Source organism: Trichoderma virens, assembly GCF_000170995.1.
Source record: "Trichoderma virens Gv29-8 chromosome Unknown TRIVIscaffold_83, whole genome shotgun sequence".
Lineage (NCBI taxonomy): Eukaryota > Fungi > Ascomycota > Sordariomycetes > Hypocreales > Hypocreaceae > Trichoderma > Trichoderma virens.
Window position 1 is genome coordinate 831708 of NW_014013666.1, and position 20034 is coordinate 851741.

At 51.6% G+C, this 20034-nt stretch overlaps 9 protein-coding genes across 9 annotated transcripts; 2 read left to right on the forward strand and 7 right to left on the reverse strand.

Moving 5' to 3' along the window:
• Positions 1-27: 27 nt before the first annotated feature.
• TRIVIDRAFT_186935 (uncharacterized protein) lies at positions 28-862 on the reverse strand (the record flags this gene model as incomplete). The annotated part of the gene is made up of 2 exons (XM_014098381.1): positions 28-321; positions 562-862. The coding sequence occupies 2 exons, from the start codon at positions 796-798 to the stop codon at positions 265-267; spliced, it is 294 nt and encodes a 97-aa protein (XP_013953856.1).
• Positions 863-1518: 656 nt separating this feature from the next.
• TRIVIDRAFT_46225 (uncharacterized protein) lies at positions 1519-2100 on the forward strand (the record flags this gene model as incomplete). Its single annotated transcript, XM_014098382.1, has 1 exon — positions 1519-2100. A coding segment is annotated over one exon (582 nt), but the record flags the coding sequence as incomplete, so codon positions are not given.
• Positions 2101-3245: 1145 nt separating this feature from the next.
• Positions 3246-6130, forward strand: TRIVIDRAFT_89650 (uncharacterized protein; the record flags this gene model as incomplete). Its single annotated transcript, XM_014098383.1, has 3 exons — positions 3246-3336; positions 3654-3942; positions 4008-6130. 2 exons carry the CDS (start codon positions 3685-3687, stop codon positions 5862-5864), a joined length of 2115 nt encoding a protein of 704 aa, XP_013953858.1.
• Positions 6131-6580: 450 nt separating this feature from the next.
• TRIVIDRAFT_58320 (uncharacterized protein) lies at positions 6581-8568 on the reverse strand (the record flags this gene model as incomplete). The annotated part of the gene is made up of 4 exons (XM_014098384.1): positions 6581-6607; positions 6672-7541; positions 7623-8292; positions 8384-8568. The coding sequence occupies 4 exons, from the start codon at positions 8566-8568 to the stop codon at positions 6581-6583; spliced, it is 1752 nt and encodes a 583-aa protein (XP_013953859.1).
• A 1517-nt stretch (positions 8569-10085) lies between these two features.
• TRIVIDRAFT_213636 (uncharacterized protein) lies at positions 10086-10748 on the reverse strand (the record flags this gene model as incomplete). The annotated part of the gene is made up of 1 exon (XM_014098386.1): positions 10086-10748. The coding sequence occupies one exon, from the start codon at positions 10380-10382 to the stop codon at positions 10203-10205; it is 180 nt and encodes a 59-aa protein (XP_013953861.1).
• TRIVIDRAFT_186937 (uncharacterized protein) lies at positions 10086-10749 on the reverse strand (the record flags this gene model as incomplete). The annotated part of the gene is made up of 1 exon (XM_014098385.1): positions 10086-10749. One exon carries the CDS (start codon positions 10579-10581, stop codon positions 10408-10410), a length of 174 nt encoding a protein of 57 aa, XP_013953860.1.
• Positions 10086-13747, reverse strand: TRIVIDRAFT_209922 (uncharacterized protein; the record flags this gene model as incomplete). Its single annotated transcript, XM_014098387.1, has 3 exons — positions 10086-11795; positions 11859-12775; positions 13694-13747. The coding sequence occupies 3 exons, from the start codon at positions 13745-13747 to the stop codon at positions 10592-10594; spliced, it is 2175 nt and encodes a 724-aa protein (XP_013953862.1).
• Positions 13748-14960: 1213 nt separating this feature from the next.
• On the reverse strand, positions 14961-15663 carry TRIVIDRAFT_130980 (uncharacterized protein; the record flags this gene model as incomplete). The annotated part of the gene is made up of 3 exons (XM_014098388.1): positions 14961-15022; positions 15111-15405; positions 15469-15663. Coding segments are annotated over 3 exons (552 nt in total), but the record flags the coding sequence as incomplete, so codon positions are not given.
• A 1991-nt stretch (positions 15664-17654) lies between these two features.
• On the reverse strand, positions 17655-19380 carry TRIVIDRAFT_68058 (uncharacterized protein; the record flags this gene model as incomplete). Its single annotated transcript, XM_014098389.1, has 3 exons — positions 17655-18482; positions 18550-19101; positions 19279-19380. 3 exons carry the CDS (start codon positions 19378-19380, stop codon positions 17655-17657), a joined length of 1482 nt encoding a protein of 493 aa, XP_013953864.1.
• Positions 19381-20034: the final 654 nt, after the last annotated feature.

Sequence of the window (20034 nt, forward strand, 5' to 3'; positions counted from 1 at the left end):
AGGCAATTGAATGAGAGAGGGCGGGCTACAGTGTGCTACTATTCGTATTCGTTTCAAAACTCGGAGATGCATCCCTTTTGTTATATCATACAGGCCGCTAGGCTCAAAGTGCTGTACATATTTGAACAGAATCGATCCTCTAATCCATGCATTTCCTCCTCTGTCTATCCTCCTCGTCCATCTCCCTTTTTGTTGTCCAAGCCTACCCAGTAGTCTCCCAATCTGCCTCATACAGGTAATGTACACATCATATAAGCCCATTCATTATTTTCTTCGTGTAGGAGCCCTCTTGGGACCCGAATCCTTCATCGCACTCGTATCCTGCGGCGTATACTCCGCCAACAGATCCTCAAAGTTCAGTCCGGCATCCTCCTCGACAGGTTGAGCGGCGACCTGCTCAGCAGCCTTCTCACCCTCCACCTCGCCCTCTACAGCCTGAGCTGTAGCATCATATCCCCTTCCGAATCGTTCTCTGAAAGCAGCCAATTTACCAGCCTCATCCAACTCGACGTTACGCAAGCTCTTCTCGCTAGGCTGCCACAGAAGCGTGTTGCGAGTATCCTTTTGGGCCCGGTACAAGGGCAATGGCGAGGTGGTGCGCGCGGTGTAGGTCGAGCCGTCGGAGAGCTGGATGAGCTGGGTGAAGGTGTAGGGCCTTCTTGGACGGGGGATAAATGTCGCGTTTCGGGTCTGCGTGCGGACGGGCGAGGAGAGGCTGTGGATGGAGAGCGAAGATGTGGTTGATGGGCGGAGGGGAGAGGATGAGAGGAGGGTTGAGGGGACGGGGAGCTTCCCCATTTTGGGCGGTATTTCTGTTTTTTTGTTGAGAGATACAAAGATTGAGTCGAAGGTTCAATTGAGGGAGGGTCGAAGGCGGAATGTGCGATTTCGTGGAGCTGGTCAGTGTCGCATGTGGTGATGGCTAGACCTTTGGAGTTGTCGCAAAATTTCCGGCCCGCTGGTTGGTGGTTCTAGTAAAGTGGCGGCACACAGCGGAATGGTGCTTATCGATAAGGGAATTGATCTGTGCTGAAGCGTCAAAGCAACCGCCAGGAAAGCTTTCCAACCTCGGGTCGCTGTCTTATTGCTACGATTTCTTCTTCTCAATTGGGCTTCTTTTTTAGGTCAAATTGGAAGATTTAAGGGGTCAAGGCCGTATGATTCGATGAGGGCTGTTAGGGCGGTGCGACAGCTGTCGCGGCTTGGATGCTGCGGCGCAAGTCGGATCACGGCTGGCCACCTGGGAGATGCGTGGACGGTGCAAAAGAGAGGGTTTTGGGCGATACGGTTGATGAGAGGCGTTCACGATGTTGTGGGCCATGCGCTGACTCTTGGAGAGTATGCGACTGGTGTGCGGCCTCGAGTGGCTGCGAGTTCCAGTGTTGCAGCTCAGGATGCTACATGTGAGGATGCCTGGATATAATCTTTCGCTGATCCTTAGCTAATAACTCATAAGCAATAGACGAAAAACCGACGAGCTTTCAACAATCGAGTCAATCGAGCCATAACCCCAGCTCATGGCATACTTCGTCTCCTATACCACCAACCGCTGATCCGACCTCTCCCGCCGCCCTCTCAGAGCAAATACGGTCTATAATGCGGCTACTCCCACACTCTGTCGTCGTCTGCACATCAATACATGGAGAGACTCCAAGAGCAATGACCATGTCGTCGTTTACATCTCTTACTCTCTCTCCAACACCATTGATATCCTTCAACATTGCGACTCCGAGCCGAACACTCGACGCAATAAAAGAAAGCCGCCACTTCAACATACATATCATGTCAGGGGACGAATTAGGCGTGCAGGTAGCAGACAGGTTTACAAGGGGCAACACAGACGATGTGTTTGACGGGTTAGAATACGACACGAGCAAGACGGATGGAGCACCTCTGCTGAAAGGCGAGGGAATCATGTATGCCCTCAGGTGCAGGCTGCTACCCGATGAGCCCACGAGGGGACTGCTGAAAGTCCGGGATCATGTCATCGTCGTGGGAGAAGTGGTGGAGATGATACCAGGAAGCTGCGTGAACAAGTTTGGGCTGTCGTACGCGGATCGAAAGTACCGCCAGATCGGGAGCGTGATTTCGCAGGATTGAGGGCGACGGGTATCAAGGACATGGCCACCTAAAGCATGTGAAGGGAACTGTATAGAAACAGATAGATGGATTGTGTACGAGTATATGCGAGGAGGCGGATGCACGGCGTCGGATGTATGAAGCTTACATGGTAGCTATAGAGTTTCACAAGGGGGTTGGTTAGATTACATGCAAGGGGGGATTCCGGAAGAGCGGGGGTTACAGCTGCCAACTAGACGAGGCAGACGGGCGCTAAGCGGCTTGTTTGATGAATAAATGGATAAAAGAAACCGTTTGTTGACTGTTGCTGTGCTCTCATGGCAGATGGCAGACAAGGGGATGCCAATAGTCAGTCGATGGTCTTCAGCTGCCGTCAATGTTCTGTTGCCTTCGATGGGCTCCGCAAAGGTGGGATGTTTAGCGGGCGGGCGATAAGATACTAGGCGTAGTGCTGTACAGTAGGCGTTGGGGGCCCCTGTCATGGTTGCTGCAGCAGTGCCCAGTTCCATCTGGAGGGGGGCCAGAGCCGAAACGGGGCGCTGCATTTGCTTCCCCTCATCGTCAGCCTCGTTCTAGGGAATGGAGAGGAGGGCCAAAGGGGAAGCGAGACAAGGTGGAAGTTTCTAGCAGGATCGGACAAGGGGGGCGGGAGAGAGAGTGGCAAGGGGTTTCAATTTGGTGTCTGTTATACGGAAGAAGAAAAGAAGAGAAATTCATTGTATTTTATTATTATTATCGACGGATATAGTAATGGATGAAAGACGTTGCTTTGGTATTAGGAATGCTCATACAAAGAGTTAGAAGCACTGACGAGTTCCCAACGCTCCGACAGAAACACAAAGAAAAAAAGCATGTGGGGAGGCCAGTCCCAGCCCAATCCGTTTCGCCTCTCCCCTCACTAAAAGCGCCCAAAAAGCGCCCAAAAAGCGGGCTGCCAGCGGCTGCCTTGTGCCGCCTGAAAAAGAAACAGAAGCACGGCGAAGGTGAATTTTTCTGCTAGAAGGCTCCAGCGCGCTCTGGCCAATCACAGGCGCGCACCGACCATAGAATCCCATGGAATCTCTTGCAACACAGCAGCTGCGGCCAGCCTTTTTAGACGCCTCTTCCTCCTCTTCCTCCTTCGATCCATCCCTCTCTTTTTCTCCATTCTCATTCTCATTCTCATTCTCATTCCTCTTTCTTCCCAAATACCCCGTGCTCGAGATACAACAACCTTGCGCTTGTTCTCATTGGAGCCTCTCTTTTTTCTTTACCAAGGTGAGTGAGCCTGCAGCGCAGCAATCTATCTTATCATCCCACTTTCCCCTTCTAGCCTCTGTGCTTTTTATCACCCCGCCATTTTGCTTGGGGAGGATTTCAGCCTTGCGTTGGATTTGATCGAGTCGGCCACTTTGGAAGGCTCTTTTTTCAAGCTTTTGCATTTTGCGGAATCGGATTGAAGTCCTCCTTGATCTGGTAGTTTTTTTCTACTTGATTTTGGTGTTGCTTCCTTCTTTTTCCCCCTTCTTCACCATCTGCTTCCATTACGACAACTACCTTCGAAGCACGCCGCTAACTCTTCTCTTCCAATCCAGACACATAAATTTTCCGTTGATACCCTTCACAATGGCTGAGACTTTCGAGTTCCAGGCTGAGATCTCTCAGCTTCTCTCCCTCATCATCAACACCGTCTACTCCAACAAGGAGATCTTCCTGCGAGAACTTGTTTCCAACGCTTCCGATGCCTTGGACAAGATCCGCTACAAGGCGCTGTCCGACCCCAGCCAGCTCGACTCTGGCAAGGACCTGCGCATTGACATCATCCCCAACAAGGAGGCCAAGACCCTGACCATCCGTGATACCGGTATTGGTATGACCAAGGCTGTAAGTTGATGCATTCCTTCTCTCTCAAGTTATTCGCCAGTTTGATGCTAACATATCACCCCCAGGACCTTGTCAACAACCTGGGTACCATTGCCCGCTCCGGAACCAAGCAGTTCATGGAGGCCCTGACTGCCGGTGCCGATGTGTCCATGATTGGTCAGTTCGGTGTTGGTTTCTACTCTGCCTACCTCGTCGCCGACCGCGTCAGCGTCATCTCCAAGCACAACGATGACGAGCAGTACATCTGGGAGTCCAGCGCCGGTGGTACCTTCAACATCACCGCCGACACCGAGGGCGAGCAGCTCGGTCGTGGTACCGCCATCGTCCTCCACCTCAAGGACGAGCAGGCTGACTACCTGAACGAGAGCCGCATCAAGGAGGTCATCAAGAAGCACTCCGAGTTCATCAGCTACCCCATCTACCTCCACGTTAAGAAGGAGACTGAGAAGGAGGTTCCCGATGAGGATGCTGAGGAGGAGACCGTCACCGAGGAGGGTGAGGACAAGAAGCCCAAGGTCGAGGAGATCGACGACGAGGAGGAGGACAAGGAAAAGAAGAAGAAGACCAAGAAGGTCAAGGAGACCACCATCGAGGAGGAGGAGCTCAACAAGCAGAAGCCCATCTGGACTCGCAACCCCCAGGACATCACCCAGGAGGAGTATGCTTCCTTCTACAAGTCCCTCTCCAACGACTGGGAGGACCACCTCGGTGTCAAGCACTTCTCCGTTGAGGGTCAGCTCGAGTTCCGTGCCATCCTCTTCGTTCCCAAGCGTGCTCCCTTCGACCTGTTCGAGACCAAGAAGACCAAGAACAACATCAAGCTGTACGTTCGCCGCGTCTTCATCACTGATGACGCCACCGACCTCATCCCTGAGTGGCTCAGCTTCGTCAAGGGTGTTGTCGACTCTGAGGATCTCCCTCTCAACCTGTCTCGTGAGACCCTTCAGCAGAACAAGATCATGAAGGTCATCAAGAAGAACATTGTCAAGAAGTCCCTCGAGCTCTTCCAGGAGATCGCTGAGGACAAGGAGCAGTTCGACAAGTTCTACAGCGCCTTCTCCAAGAACCTCAAGCTTGGTATCCACGAGGACTCCCAGAACCGTGGTGTCCTTGCCAAGCTCCTCCGCTTCAACTCCACCAAGTCTGGCGATGAGATGACCTCTCTGACCGACTACGTCACCCGCATGCCTGAGCACCAGAAGAACATTTACTACATTACTGGCGAGTCCCTCAAGGCTGTCCAGAAGTCTCCCTTCCTTGATGCTCTCAAGGCCAAGGGCTTCGAGGTTCTCTTCCTTGTCGACCCCATTGACGAGTACGCCATGACTCAGCTCAAGGAGTTCGAGGACAAGAAGCTGGTTGACATCACCAAGGACTTTGAGCTCGAGGAGACTGACGAGGAGAAGGCTGCTCGTGAGGCTGAGGAGAAGGAGTACGAGGCCCTTGCCAAGGCCCTTAAGACCGTCCTTGGCGACAAGGTCGAGAAGGTCGTTGTTAGCGACAAGCTTGGTCTCTCCCCCTGCGCCATCCGTACCGGCCAGTTCGGTTGGTCCGCCAACATGGAGCGTATCATGAAGGCCCAGGCTCTCCGTGACACCTCCATGAGCAGCTACATGTCCTCCAAGAAGACTTTCGAGATCTCTCCCAAGTCTCCCATCATCCAGGAGCTCAAGAAGAAGGTCGAGGCTGACGGCGAGAACGACCGCACCGTCAAGTCCATCGTCCAGCTGCTGTTCGAGACCTCCCTGCTCGTCTCCGGCTTCACTATTGATGAGCCCGCCGGCTTCGCTGAGCGCATCCACAAGCTGGTCCAGCTCGGCCTCAACATTGAGGAGGACGACTCCGCCCCCGTCGAGGCTGCCGCTCCCGCCGACACCCCTGCCGTCGAGACTGGCGACAGCGCCATGGAGGAGGTTGACTAAACGACCTCTTTGTGTGCAAAGAATCGGGATACACGGACAAAAAGTTTGATTTTACACGATGGAGTTGAACGGTTTTAGAGCAACATGGTTTGGACGTGGATTTTCTTTTTTTTACTTTGTTTACTATTAAGGTGGTCCCAGGTTAAACGGGCACGATGCTTTTACCCCTAGTGCCCTTGATATCCCCTCCAAGAGAGGCGAGGGAGGGCGTAATTTAGCTATGTCTATGAGAAATGAATAAATGGAATGGACAATAAATTGGTTCCCATGATGTGACATGTGATGTTTTACCAGTGATTGCTGTATATCTTGATCTATCGGTGTATCTACGAGGTAAATATATGGTGTAAGCATTTGAGTGGTGTTTGCCTTGTCAATTGAAGCAAACAAAAGCATGTGGGTATTTATACTACGCAGGTAGTATCAGCAAAACATCGTGAGATGCATGTGTATTTATGCCTGTAGAAATAACGAAAACACGCCGCCAATGACACATTTTATATCCAAAACGCAATGAACAAAAGAAAGAAAAGGAAAAAGAAAAAAGAAGAAAAAGAAATCGGCCTCTCCCATTTATGGACAAAAGGAAAAACCTCAGAACCAGTCTGAACAAAATGTACGGTATGCTATGTAACTGCTGCAAAGACGAGTATGAAAAGTAATGGCTAATGAGTGTGGGGTTTGAGTGAGTAGGTGTGAGGTGGGTATTTTGGTGTTTAGATGAGGACGTAGAGTGCGCAGATCTATTATATTATGTTAGTTGCTTTAATGCTGAGGTATTGTAAGGGGTCAAAGAGTTGGACTTACCAGGCTGAGGCCTAGGATCATGGAGCACCAGAAGCAGACGTTGTTGAGCGTCTTGCGGCCCCTGACCCAGCGAGTTCGCTGCAACATGACAATAGGCAGTTGCAGCATCTGGCAGACGAAGCCGTATCCACGAATCTTCTTTGTGATGCAGGCCATGACAATTTCATGTCCGACAGCAGAAATAAGAAACGTGATGAACGTGGCAAACGCCTTGCCGGTATGCGGTCTCGAAGCGCTATATACATGGCGCCGCAAGAAAGAATACACGGGGACATTCCACTCGCGCGAAAACTCCATCCAGTCGGTCGAGTTCCACCAGTCGGCGTAAAAGTGGCGATCGGCGAAGCAAGTGATTTCGGCAAAGGCGCCGAGGACGTACTCGAAGATGACGAGGAAGACGAGCAAAAAGGTGAGCATGAAGGGGAAGAGCAGCCAGGAGATTGTCTCGGCGAGGATGAGGCACGACTCGAGGGCGACGGAGGAGGAAGCGTCGACGAGGTGGGCGGACGCGACGAGCTCGAGGCGGCGCGAGGCATCGACGAGGACGGGGAAGATGTATTCCTCGGAGATGACGGTGAGGAGGAAGATGCAGCCAAAGGTGGCGATGATCTTGGACACGAGGGCGGTCCAGTTGATGGCAGCGGTGCGCGGGTACTCGATCTCGTAGCAGAGCGTCGGGCAGCAGAGGTAGTCGAGGTAGTTGCCCCAGGTGAGGTTGCGCGGGTACGTGACGTTGCCCATGGGGCTGGTAAGCTCGCGGGCGAGGTCCTCGCGGAGGGTGTCGATTTCGTCGGCGCTGGTGGGCTCGGGCTCCGTCTCGGTTTCGGGCGCGGCGTGGCCGTTGACGCCGTTGACGCCCTTATCGACGCTCTCTTGCAGGCGGTGCTGCTGCTTCTTCTTCGGCTTGGAGGTGTCCTCCTCGACGAGGCGCGGCATTGGGATTCCAGATACGCTGCCCTTGCGGTGGTCGGCGCTGGGGTAGACGTAGGCCGGCCTGCGGTCTGCTCTCGAGGGGTTTGGGTCGTCTAGATTGCGCAGTCGCTTCTCTGTTTCTGAGAGGTGGCCGTTGTAAAAGGCATACGAGTGCATCTTCATGAGAAGCACCATGGTGTGTAGTAGGAGGCAGACCTGGGCGGTCCATGACCAGTCCAGCCAGAACGGCACAATGATCCAAAACGTCAGCCAGACAACCTGATAGATGCTCTGAATCGCCATTCCGCCTCTGCTCCAGCCCCAAGCACCGCCCATGGGGTGTTCACGCATCCAGCGATGCAATGGCAAGCTGACAGCAGTGGTTGCGACCATGAGGAAGTCGGCAATGGCCAGATGCCACAGCTTGTCGGCGAAGAGACCCCAGATCTGCACGCGCATGGGGTATCCGGTGTCCTTCATGTTGCGCAGCATCGTGGTGATGCCCATGATGGCCAGGCCGATCCAGAAGAGGTTGAAGAAGCCATGGAAGTCGCGGTAGTCGCTGGAGGGATCGAAGTGGGAGACGCGCGAGGCGAATTCGATGGTCGGGAAGATGCGACGGCGCTGCTCGGCGCGGACCTGCTTGCGCGCGGAGGATAAGGATTTGGTCGATGGGGGAGCGTTGTCTGAGACGGGCGTTGAGCGGCCACTGGATGATGGATTGATGGGTCAGTATTGGAGAAGAAGAAGAAGAAGAAGAAGAAGAAGAAGAGTATATCAAGCAACAGCATCCTCCTCACCTTGTCGTGGCACTTCCCCCGCCGTTTTCGACCGGCAAGCCCAAGTGCTGGTCGCCATCTGCGGACGATGCGCGCGACACTTGCGCATGCAGCGGCTTGTGTATGTGTGTTCTCGCCCGCAGTACGTTGTCGGTGTAGGTGTCGAAGTGACTGTGGCCATTGGCCAAGACGTCTGTCGAGGTCATGATGCGCCAAGCAGAAGCCGTGATGTCCTCATCCGGCGGTTTCCAAGTAAGTAATCGCTCGATCGATTTCGGCTCGGTAGATGTAACTGCAGCAAGATGTAGATGCAGTGATGCAGCAGGGAAGATGAAGATGAAGAAACAACCAGCCACCGAAGAAACAAAAAAACCTCCTTAATTTTTTCAACTCTTGCTTCCTCTTATTTCCCTCCGCCGTGTCGCAATTCGTATCAAGAAATCCCTTCAGGAGGCGCGGCAGCACCGAAGCGTGGGTGGATAGAGCAGGTCGCAGGTAGGTTAAACAGATTATACTCGTAATAGGAGGTACCGACTTTCTGGGCTGGAAATTATATCGCTTGCATTCAATGCGGGACCGGGGGGGGAGTTGAAAGAAGAATCCCGGATGGAGAGAAGTGTTTCAGCAACACAAAGAAGAAATAAATATGGACAAAGAGAGAAGAGCTTGCTAAAAGATACGATGCGGTGATTTTCTTTGCAACGATGAGAAATTAGAAAGAAGCATAAATAGAAAAGAAAAGAAACTGGAATCGCCAAGAAGAAGGGAAGACGAAGCAGGTACCAGTACGTCACTGCACTGCAACTGCACTGGACTATACACTGGACCCCTCGCTGAAATGGCCGCCCCCACTTTCTGACGCCGACGAAATGGGCTTGTTTCGGTTGGTTATCGCTGATAATGCACCGGCTCTTTATAAAGAGGCTGCATGCATTGGAAGCTTATAAGGTTGATTGTGGGATTTTCGGCACTAAAAAGGGTAAAAAGGGTGCTACTGGAGCCGCTTAGAATAGGCTACAGCTTTCCATGATGTCAAAATCACATTGTTCTAGGTTGACACCATTATAATGCTCCATTCAAACTACCATATAATTACACCCGTTGACACATACAAACATACAACACACATTCATATTCACACAACATACCAACACACCACCCTGGACAGCGGACGGACTCAACCCTCCTAAAACCCCCCGTAATCAAATGTAAATGTCCATCCAAGTACCGCTACTCAGCCTTACACCACTCACACAACCCCTATCCGCGTACCGGTACTCCGTCCCCCTCTCCCTCCGTCCTCGTCCGTCCCATCGCCACCCGACTCTTCCGACCTCCCGAGGCTCGCTTCTCCCTTCTAGACACCACTTTTTCCTTTCCCATAGCTCGGCAACACGCAGCCTTCTAGGCTCCCGAGCCAGTCACAGGCCGGACAAGCTCGATAATCGCCATCATGGTGAAATCACGCTGACCCTTACTAAATCCCTAAATCCCTACCATGCATGTTCCTCATGTGGGTTATGCATCCCCAGGCAGGGTGGGTGATGATCGTGTAACACAAACTCCCTCCCTTGTCTTTCGGACTCCTTCAGGGCCGATCGTCTTACGCGCATCATGTACGACACGCATGCTGCTTATTCCATAAAATGCTCCTACATATCCAGTATACTACTACTCCGTACAATACTCTTACAATCATCAAACATGTATACCATCTCATACACAACAGGAATATATAATATATACGTATCAAGAGCTCCATAAAATAACGTCCACGCCATGCAAGCTCATCTATAATAAACACCCATCAAGCGTAATATGCACCCAAATGCCATACCTGCTAAAAATAGAAAAGAAAAGAAAAGAAGAAGAAATATCTACTCCATGTAAATGCCCCGTCCAATGCTTCATACACGCATATCCATGTAATATAAGCCTCGCAAAGTGCATGCACCAATCTTCTCCCAAATGTATATACCTTTGATGCAAAATGCAAATACACCCTGCACAAACAAATCATCAATCACATGAAAAAAGACTTGCCGTTAATGAATAATCCCCCCAACGCCGGGCTGTCCGGCATCCTCGCCGGTCAGACAAGGTCCGTAAATCAGCCCACCTTCGCCGGGCCTCCCGATCGACAAAAACGCCCCCAAAGCCTCGGCTCGCCGAGTTTTCCTGGCCAAAAACTTCCGCTGAGTCAAAGTCGCATAAAGCATCGCATCGCTTTCACTGCATAATCCGCGGAATAGGCTTCCGTTTCTCCGTCATCACGTCTCTGACGTATCGGCTATGCACCGTAAACGTCCACGGCATGTGTAGCCACCATTCGCCATTGAGATGCTGCAGATACGTGCGCCACCACTGCGCGTCCTGGCTGCCAATGAAGAGCAGATAGCTGTGGCCCTCTCTGTGTAGTCTCTGGGCGAATCGCTGCAACCCTTCCTGTACCTGGAAACGCCGCTCCTCGCTCCGCTGGTTTTCCACGTCGTCGGCCTGCCATCCGGGGTCCACCACCGGGTCCACGTCCCGCACAATATGCAGCGTCTGCCGAAGCGCCCGAACGGGCCGCGGGAACAGCAGTTGCAGGTAGCCTCCGGAAGATGCTCGCGAGCGCTTCTCTCGGTACGACACAGAGTCCGTCAGCAGCTTGCGCTTAGCAAAGTCCTTGGCCTTGTAGTAATACACGTCGTCGACCAGGTTTGTGTTGAGCCACATGCTCACCATCTTCTCAATCGTCGCGTTCAGGTCCGACCCGGCTCTCCGTAGGTCGCTGGCATACACCACCCGGGATGACATGAGCTTGTACTCCAGCTCCAGGAGGTGGAGCTGCAGCCGCATGATGGGCTCGTCTCCAATCAGAAAGCTGTCACTGAGCCGAGGTGTTGACGGCCTCCACACGCCGCTCATGAAGCTCTTCATCGAAGTATTCGACGTCGACGACTCCGCCGAGTGCGCCGATGGCGTCGGGCTCGGCTCGCGGTGGATTGCACTTGGCCTCCGGATATCCCTAGTGTAGTTGACACACAGGAAGAAGTCCTGGTACGGTCTTCCCGTCCTGCTCGTAGGATTCCGCTGAATGGCGTCCCGACCTCGCTGCGCCGCCACGTGGAAGTCGGTGCCTTTAATTAGTAGCTCATTGTAGAAGGCTTCGAGGTAAGTTGCCACAGTCTGCCAGTGCACGTAGAACCACATGGCCGACACGTTGTGAACGCCACGCTCGAGAAAGATGTGGGCCAGATTCGTTGTCGGTCCCGTGCGGTTGTACGCCGAGAGGCACGCATTAAGAACCACATTCTCGACATGATAGCCAGCCAGCAAATTGGCGACATCTGACGCCTTGGCGAGATGCGTCTGTGGAGCTTGATACCCGTGCGAGCTGGAGACTTGATGCTTCTTGGCAAAGAGAAGCCAAGGGACTTGGCGGCCGTGCCTGTGTGCTACTCATTAGCTGTTTTGAACTCCCTTCTAAGCATCAAAACACAACACGACTTACTCGTCATTCATGATCCTTCCGTGAAGGTCAAAGTGAACAAGGTTAAACTGCACTCCATGCCCAGCCCTCACCGTCAAGTGCTCATGTAGCTCCTCTATACTGCCCGGCCGCACCACCTCCAACAACAGCCGGCTCCTCAGCTTCTTGTGTATATTCATCAGCGGCCACTGCGCCAGATCGGGCTCCGGGTCACGATCAGCCCCTGACCGGCTGAAGTCACGAGCAATCACCAACAGCACGTGAAACACGCCGTTTGGGTTGGCCTGTACGCTCGACAATGACCGCGGCGGCCCCAGTGGTCGAGACGGCTGATTGGCAAAGTCGCTCATTCGCATCACTCTCAAGCGCAGGTTCCGCATCAGCGGGCTCCTGACAGATTCGAGGAGCTCCCAGGCAAGGCAGTGGATGCCTCCGTTCTTGTAAATGGAATCTTCTTCCTGTGAATCGTGTCGTTCAACAATGACGAGCTGGACCTCGGTGCTGCCCGTACGGAGCACTCTCGGTCGTAAGAGGCCCAGCTGGGCGAGCAGTATCTCTCCATATTCACGTATACGATCCTCGGCCTGTGAGACGCCATCAGTGCCGCTATCCTCGAGTTCAAGGCTCTGCAGGCTCCAATGCTGGCGGTCCGAGTTGCGGAGATAGTCCTCAAAGACTTCCTTGTATTCCGCCTCGAGAAACGGGTCTTCGATGAGGGCGCCAAATTCGGGTTGTTTGTTGACTTGGATGGTGACCTGCCATGACCGCCGCTTGCTATCCCCTGCTACCTCGTCGGACCGAGTCGCATGCCGCACGTAAACGACGTCCATGTCCCGATCCCAGGTCGTCTCAGCCAGTGGGAGCAATCCCGCGACCGCATATTCTGCTCGTTCCGCCTTTCTCTGTCTGTTACCGCCTGCTATCGAGTGTACTGTGTGCTATCGTGGATAATGGTTAATGTCGTCGACACTGCCGCTGAGCTCGTTCGTTATTACTGCCCCAGCTATTATTTCGTGTGTCTTCCGTCTAGAGTGATCAAACCAAGGTCCTTAAGCTCCGAAATAGAGCTCGGCACCTCTTCAATCAAAGCTCAGAGCTTCGAGTTACCCCCAGTGAGCTCGCCTCCACTTCCCCTCTCCGCAACAAGAGTAATGTGTAACCTCGACCGTATTATAATGTTGCCCTCCTCTATACCAAGCCAAATGTCTTGTAATCTATCGCTTCAGCTCGAATCGTTCTCGCAAATCGTAATCGTAATTCTATATCCTCGATTCCACAGCTCGAAGAGAACAGCGATTTCGGTATCAATGCCAGCAGCAGCCCTACCCAAATCGCAAAATGCAGACGTTAGCAACACCCAAGACGATTCAAAATAGTAATAACCGCAGAGCTTCCACTCACAATTGCCTGCTCCAAAGACGCCAAGCATCAAATGCAATGCGATGCAAGAACAAAAAAAAAAAAAGGACACGCGCCAGCCAGGGAGAGAAAGTCGCTGGAGAAACAACGTCTCAGCAAGTGCCGTGTGCCTGGCAGGGGTTGCGTCGCTTCAAATGCGCTGTAACTCCATGGAACTGCATGCACTAACCCCAGTCCAACCATCAGCTAAAGAAGCCCCCCCATTTGTATGGAGTAAGGTAAGGTAAGGTAGCCCGTCGTGAAATGCACCCTCCTGCTCAGCCTCTCTCCAGCCATCCAATACCACATCATTCCATCGGTGAAGGAAAAAAGACGGGAAGAGCATTTCCAGACGGCATGGCAAATAATACAGCGCCTCCTGGGATGCCTGCCTCCTAACCTAGCAGCACACGATCCGCGCTCCAGGCATCCTCAGCTCCGTCCTTGTGATCACTTACTAAACAAAAAAACGCCCTATCAAATCCAGCCTCGTTTTTCATTTGCTTGCTCATGATTACAAGCCTCAATTCAGCCGCAAGTTTGCCTCGACCTCACAAAAAAAAGGGGGCCGCGTATCCGTAGAGCCCGCCCTGGATTTTTTGATTCCTTCGAGACAAAGAGTACCCGCCTGTCTCACTTCCTTCTGCCGCATTTCCCATTGTCTGAGTGCCACGTGGTCGGGGGCTTTATGGACGCTTAAAGTTCGACAGCAGGCTGATGGGCAAAGTGTAAATGCGACCACATGAACCCAAGGTAAGACAGTCAAGTCCAGTTTCAGCGTCTGCATTCCGAACATTGAGGTTTATCCAACTTGAGCAGGCGGAGTTAAAGTAGGTACTTTGGATAGGAAGGAAAAGTCGGACTACCTATTGAACGGTTGAAGGTTGCTGATTTATTCTAAGCCATTGGGCATTTATAGATGGAAGCTATTAAAAATACACTCTACTATATGTGTAGTAATAGAAGTGCTATTACAAAAGGATATTCCGTATTGCAAGATTCTATATAGAGTAATATTCTGAATAGATGTTATAGAATGTCAATATATATATCACTCTTCCCTACACAAGTATCTGCAATTTACAATACTCTACCCCCAACCCATTCCCATGAGAATGTAAGAACAATTCACATCTTGTGCCCATAAACACACGTCACATCAAGACAATCACCACCCGCTCGATCCGCTTTACGATTCTTATAACACACGTGCTGTCGGGCCAGCCACCAGAGGGCATCAAACTCCTCATCCGTGAGCTCCCGATGGACATGGTTGCTCCGACACGATGGCACAACACATTCCCCACGAAGGTAGTAATAATAGCACAGACCCCCTTTCTTGAGCCTCTCCACAATCGCCTCATTCACCCGCAGCGGGCGGTCAACTCGACGCCCGCTATCGTCCGTCTTGATGGGCCCAAGTCTGGCCGATTGTGCCTTGAAGTTTCGATATCCTCCACTAAACGGCTTCACAGGTACCAACAACGATCCAGGTTCAGGATCTGTAAGCCGGTTGGTCGCCGCCACGCTCGACCATGACGATCTTACCGATCCGGACAATACCACTGGCTGCATCACCTCGGCGAAGACCGACGTAAACCGTGTTTTCTTCAGGCCCAGGTTCTTGATCACTGCCGGGAATGGGCTTCCTTCTAACAACGTTATACGTTCCGCAACCTGCTTGTCTCCAACAAACTGCCCCAGAAACGGAGCATAACCAGTGTCGTGCCCGCAAGCAACCACAAGGTGTTTGCACTGAGGACTTTCCACGAAAAATTTAACATTCTCTGTGGTGGCAATCCAATGTTAGAAGTATGTACGCTGAGGGGGGACAACGGAATTCGAGGCTCGACGAAACAAAGCTATATCTCTTACCTTGTATCTTGAAGTCTGCCCGTTCCTTCCCAGGCCCTACATCCACAAAGTCAAAAAACACTCGACGGTTGCTGAAACCTGTTGCAAATGCCCTCAGCTGATTGATGTCCTGCAATCGCCCGTCACGCACAAGGGCTTGACCCAGCCCACTGACGTTTGCAAACGCCCTGACGAGAATATCCATGTTACTGGGAACTCCAGTCAGCTCTCCCATATAACGCTGTAACTCATCGAAAAGCGCATCAGCAGCGCTTTCGCCGCCTTTTTCTCCCAGCGTAAGATAACTATCACGGAACTACCATCATCATGAATTAGCAAATCAATGTTCAAGTCTTCATGCCATACACACATTGCTTACCACATAGCCATCCGCGTCTGCATCGATTAACGCGACCATAAACGGCCGTTTTTCCTGACGCTCTTTCCATTCCTTATTCTCTTGAACCTCCTTCTGAAGACGCCTTCTCGTGTCACTCTCGCTATCCAGGTCAAGCTTTGTCTTTGTCAATTGTTTTTCAGTACGATCCAACTTCTCCAAAAGCTCCTGCGATAGATACATCAATGGGCTATTCCATAACACGGCCAGGAGAACAACTTACCTTAATCAGCTCCAACCCTAGAGTAACCTGTTTACCAAGGTCTGTTTCAACACCAGCAAAACGAGCCCGGTAACCTTCGAGCCCCACCTCCATCATGAATCAGAGACACCGTGCCGAGGACACTAAGTGGGAGTAGCGGAATGTCCGTGGGCGATTTCCCCGGATGAGAACGAACATAGTCTTTGCAGGATTGGAGCAGGTCGTGATACAGATTGCTTTCTCAAACCTTGGAAAATAATCAGGTGTCAGGTCACAAGCACGTTAATATATCCTTAGAACAGTGAAAGTACGAGAAATGACGCAAAATGTCTGGCCATGCATTGGCCATAACTCAGAGTGAGATTGGAAATGCTAGGTAATATTAATACATTACTTTTTATGTCGTGGCGGTGAGACCCGTCGATTATTAAGTATTGGCTAGGCTTCCTGGTTGGTGCCCAAGTTTTCTAATTGGACGTTGAATATAAATATTATAAATTGTAGCTTATTTAAGCTAGTTTAATAAATAGTTTTCTTTAATTGACTATTATTTAACTTATTGCAGATGATTGGTATTTTGATAACTAATACTCCGTATAGTAAATATAAATTATCCTTAGTGATATATTACTACACTGTGGTTATAAAATAAATTATTTATTAAACACAGTATTCAGCGTAATGAAAATTACCGTTGGCTGTTAGTTATTTCATTTAAAAATAGCTAATCTAAAATATAGTTTAATGTTAGTAAATGGACGATGAACTTGAATTGGGCTGTCTAGTAGATTTACATCCTGAGTAAAGGTATAAGCTGCTTGGATGGAGGACGCAATTGAACAGAGTTTCATCAGTGGCCAACAAGATCAAGGCTTACTGGGATCTACACTCTCACTCAGCACAGTATAATGGCGGCTAAGCTTTTCCCCAACATCATCCAAAGGATCATCACAATAAACAGTTTCACGCTCAATCCCGCAGTATAAAAATCAAATTGGATATAATGTATCAGTACCTCGTCTATCAATCCCACCCGCTAACAACAAAAAACAAAAACAAAAACAAAAAAGCACAAATCAATCTATACTCAACCCAATCTACAAACGCTCACATAATCAATCTTGGGCATCCTTTCACACATCACCATAGGAGGGCGGAACCAGGACACGCACACCGGCAACTCTTTTCTCCAAGTTTGAGGATTCAAGTTCTTCTCAAAAATACCTAAAACGCGAAGGAAACACAAAGAAAAAAAAAAAGAAAAAAGCCCCCCTTCCGCTCCGGCGCCAAGAACACCCTTCTCTTGTTCGAATGGTAGTAATAAAAATTCAAGATTGGGTGAAATGAAGAAAGCCACCTCTCTCGCGAACAGTAAAAAAAAAAAGACAAAGACAAACAAACAAACGCAACGCAAAACAAATAAAAAGGAGAGGAATTACATAGAAGAGTAACAAAGATTGACGGGTCGAACGGTAGGAACAGAAACCAGAATCTGCATGATTCAACAAGTACAGAAGGTGGCAGCAGCCCCGAGCAGGCTCCTCTCTTGCGTATATAGATAGATGACGTGTCTTCTTCCACCTCTTTGCCACGTATTCCTGCTTCTTCTAGGCTCCAACTCGGGGCTCGACCGGGGATTGATTGGTTGTGCGCAAAGGCAGAAATAAGGAAAGGAAAATCGATCAAGTCGCTAGGTAATCAGTTGGTCGACAAGCTGTTGCTGTTTAACAAGAAAGAAAGAAAAAGAAATGTTGCCGGCTAAGTCAAACAGCTTTTTGGGGGTAGTTTCGTAACGTCGTAAGGGGGAAGAGAAAGCAGGTTGAGAAAGAATAAAAGAGTGTTCTCGATATGTACGGATTAGTTGGTTTGTGCTCTCTGATAGTTGTCTAGTTTATAACAAATATGTAGTTGCTAATAAAGCAGAAGAATGCCTGCATTGTTGTATGTGATTTGTGATTGTCCTGGTTTACATGATGACGCAGCAGCCACAGCCGCCTTTCTGGTCCTGGTCGTCCGGAACATCGGGGATCCTCTGGGCGCTCTGCGCCTTTTCGCTGAGCTGGCTCTGCGACTGCGCCGTTCCTTGTGTTCCTTGCGGCGTCATGGGGGGCCGCTGGCCAGGCAGAGGGCTCTTTGGCGGCTGCATGTCTGAAATCTTGGGCATTGTGGAATAGGATGAGCCCAGCCGCGCCTGGGGTGGGGGTGGGCTCTTGGGCGCCTCTGCCTTGAGCGGCCACTCGTCCGACTGGGCCTGCGCATCGTGAATCTGAATGCCTTCCTCGGCTGGGGGTTCCTGCTTGGCCGCCTCTTCCAGCGGCGCAGAGCCCTCTCGTTGGAACATGGCCAGCGCGTTATCGTTCAAGGGTCGGAAGTCCTTGTCGTAAGCATCGCCAAACTTGCCCTCCTGCTCCCACTTCTCCTGCAAAAGCCTCTTGGCGACGGTGGGGATGATTTGCTGGTCGGGGGGGAGGCGAGGGTCGGGTCTGTAGCTGTCCACCATCCACGGCGGGTTGCCCTCGGGCTGCTTCTTGAGAGTAGCCTCTCCAGAGCGGGTGGTAGGTCGACCGTTGGTATTCGTCGAATCCTTGCTAGGCCCTGATCGAGTCTTGGGTCGTCCGGCTGCCTTGTTCGCCTTCGAGTTGATAGGCTCCGAGTTCTTTCGGCTCGCAGCCGTCGTCTTCTTGGGGGATGACTCCGTGGTAGAGCGCTGCACCGGCTTAGGCTTCTCGGCCTTTTCAATCGGGGCGCTAGGGGCCAACTCTCTGAGGGTGGCACTACCACTCCTGGAGCGTGTCTGTAGATATCATTAGTACATGTTCAGCATCGTGTTGCGGTAACGGAGCTTGCTGTGTCTGGCTGACCTTGAAGACTGGTATCCTGGAACCCCCCTTGGCGTTTTGCGCAGCCGAGGCATTTCCCTGCTCCTCGATCGCCTCGTCCGGAACCTTGAGATCCCAAGGAGATGTCGAGGCGTCTCCAGACTCGGGCGTCTGTTCCTGCTTGGGCCGGATGTGCTCCGAGGCGTCGGTGCCCCTCCGAGCACTCTTTTCCCTTCGCTGCTTGCTGGGGGCCCGCGACCTGGGGATAAAGCCAGCCGCCTCCAGCTCCTCGCTTTCTATCTGTGCCAGCTTGTCTCGATGGATCCATTTCGATTCCACCTCCGTGCCGACGGTGGAATCCGCGCGCCCGCGCTGGACGTCAACATCGTCCGTCTCAGGTTCACCGGTCGACCAATTTGACCGGATGTTGTCGAACTCGACGGGCGACTGGACGCCGCTCTCTGCGTGTGCGTCCCATCGTGGGCTGGAGAGGTCGTCGGCCGGCATCTTGTGTGAGTCGAAGTGGTTAGTATTTCCGTTGAGTCGCGGTGCTGCGTCGTCGTAGTATCCGGCGCCAGTTTCGCCATACGCCTCCTAGCAGGATCCAGGTTAGTCGGCCGCATTCCAATAGAGCCAAGTCCCATCAAACCATGTCATGCGGCCATGCAGCGCCTCACCAGATCGGCAAGTGTGGCGCTCCTGGGGGAAGGGGGAAGAGGGAAGAGGGAAGAGGGAATAAACAGAATCCAGGCTTTGTTCTCGTCAACTTACTTCATGTTGGTCCCGGTACCTCCACGATGGGTCATCCCCATGGCTGCTGCTCGGTGGCGTCAAAGCTGTGGGAGCGCCCCGAGCCGCTGAAATGGCAGCCATAGTGGTAGCCGAGCTGAAGAGAGTACCAGCAGTGTTTCCCCCCTTTTCTTAGTGACGGCAAAATCCAATGCGGGATCGAGTCAGGAAGCTGGGCGGCAAATGTGAAAGGACAAGAATAAAAATGTTGGATCGAATGACAAGTTGAGAATGGAAAAAAAATTGAAATGTGGTAGTGGCGGTCAAAGTGGTCGATTGTCGCGTCGACTAAATTCACCAAGCCTCGTGGAGTCGGTTTGTCGCGATCCCCTGAGACATGGGGTACTTTTTTTTTCTTTTTTTTTTTTTCTTTTCTTTTTTTGGTCTTGTCTAAAACGAGTGAAAGGATTGGAACCGGAAACGAGGTCAAAGCTCGGGCGACCAGAAGAAAGAAGCTCTCTTGACAACGCAATGGCAGTCAAGCTGGCTGGCGCAGTCGCCGCAAAAGACCAGACAATGACAGGAGCTTCAACCGGAGAAGAAGATGGCGAGAGACGGTGCCTTGCCTGCGGTATTGGTATTGTCTGCCCAGTTACATACGAGTACAGTCGAGGTAAGTAAGGTATGTACAAGTAATCTCGGAGAAGGGGGAGAAGGCGAGCTAGAGGCACAAGTTGGCGATGCGGTTGCGTGGTTGGCTGGCGGCGAGCAGCTAATGGCTAGCGAGGTGCGCTACGG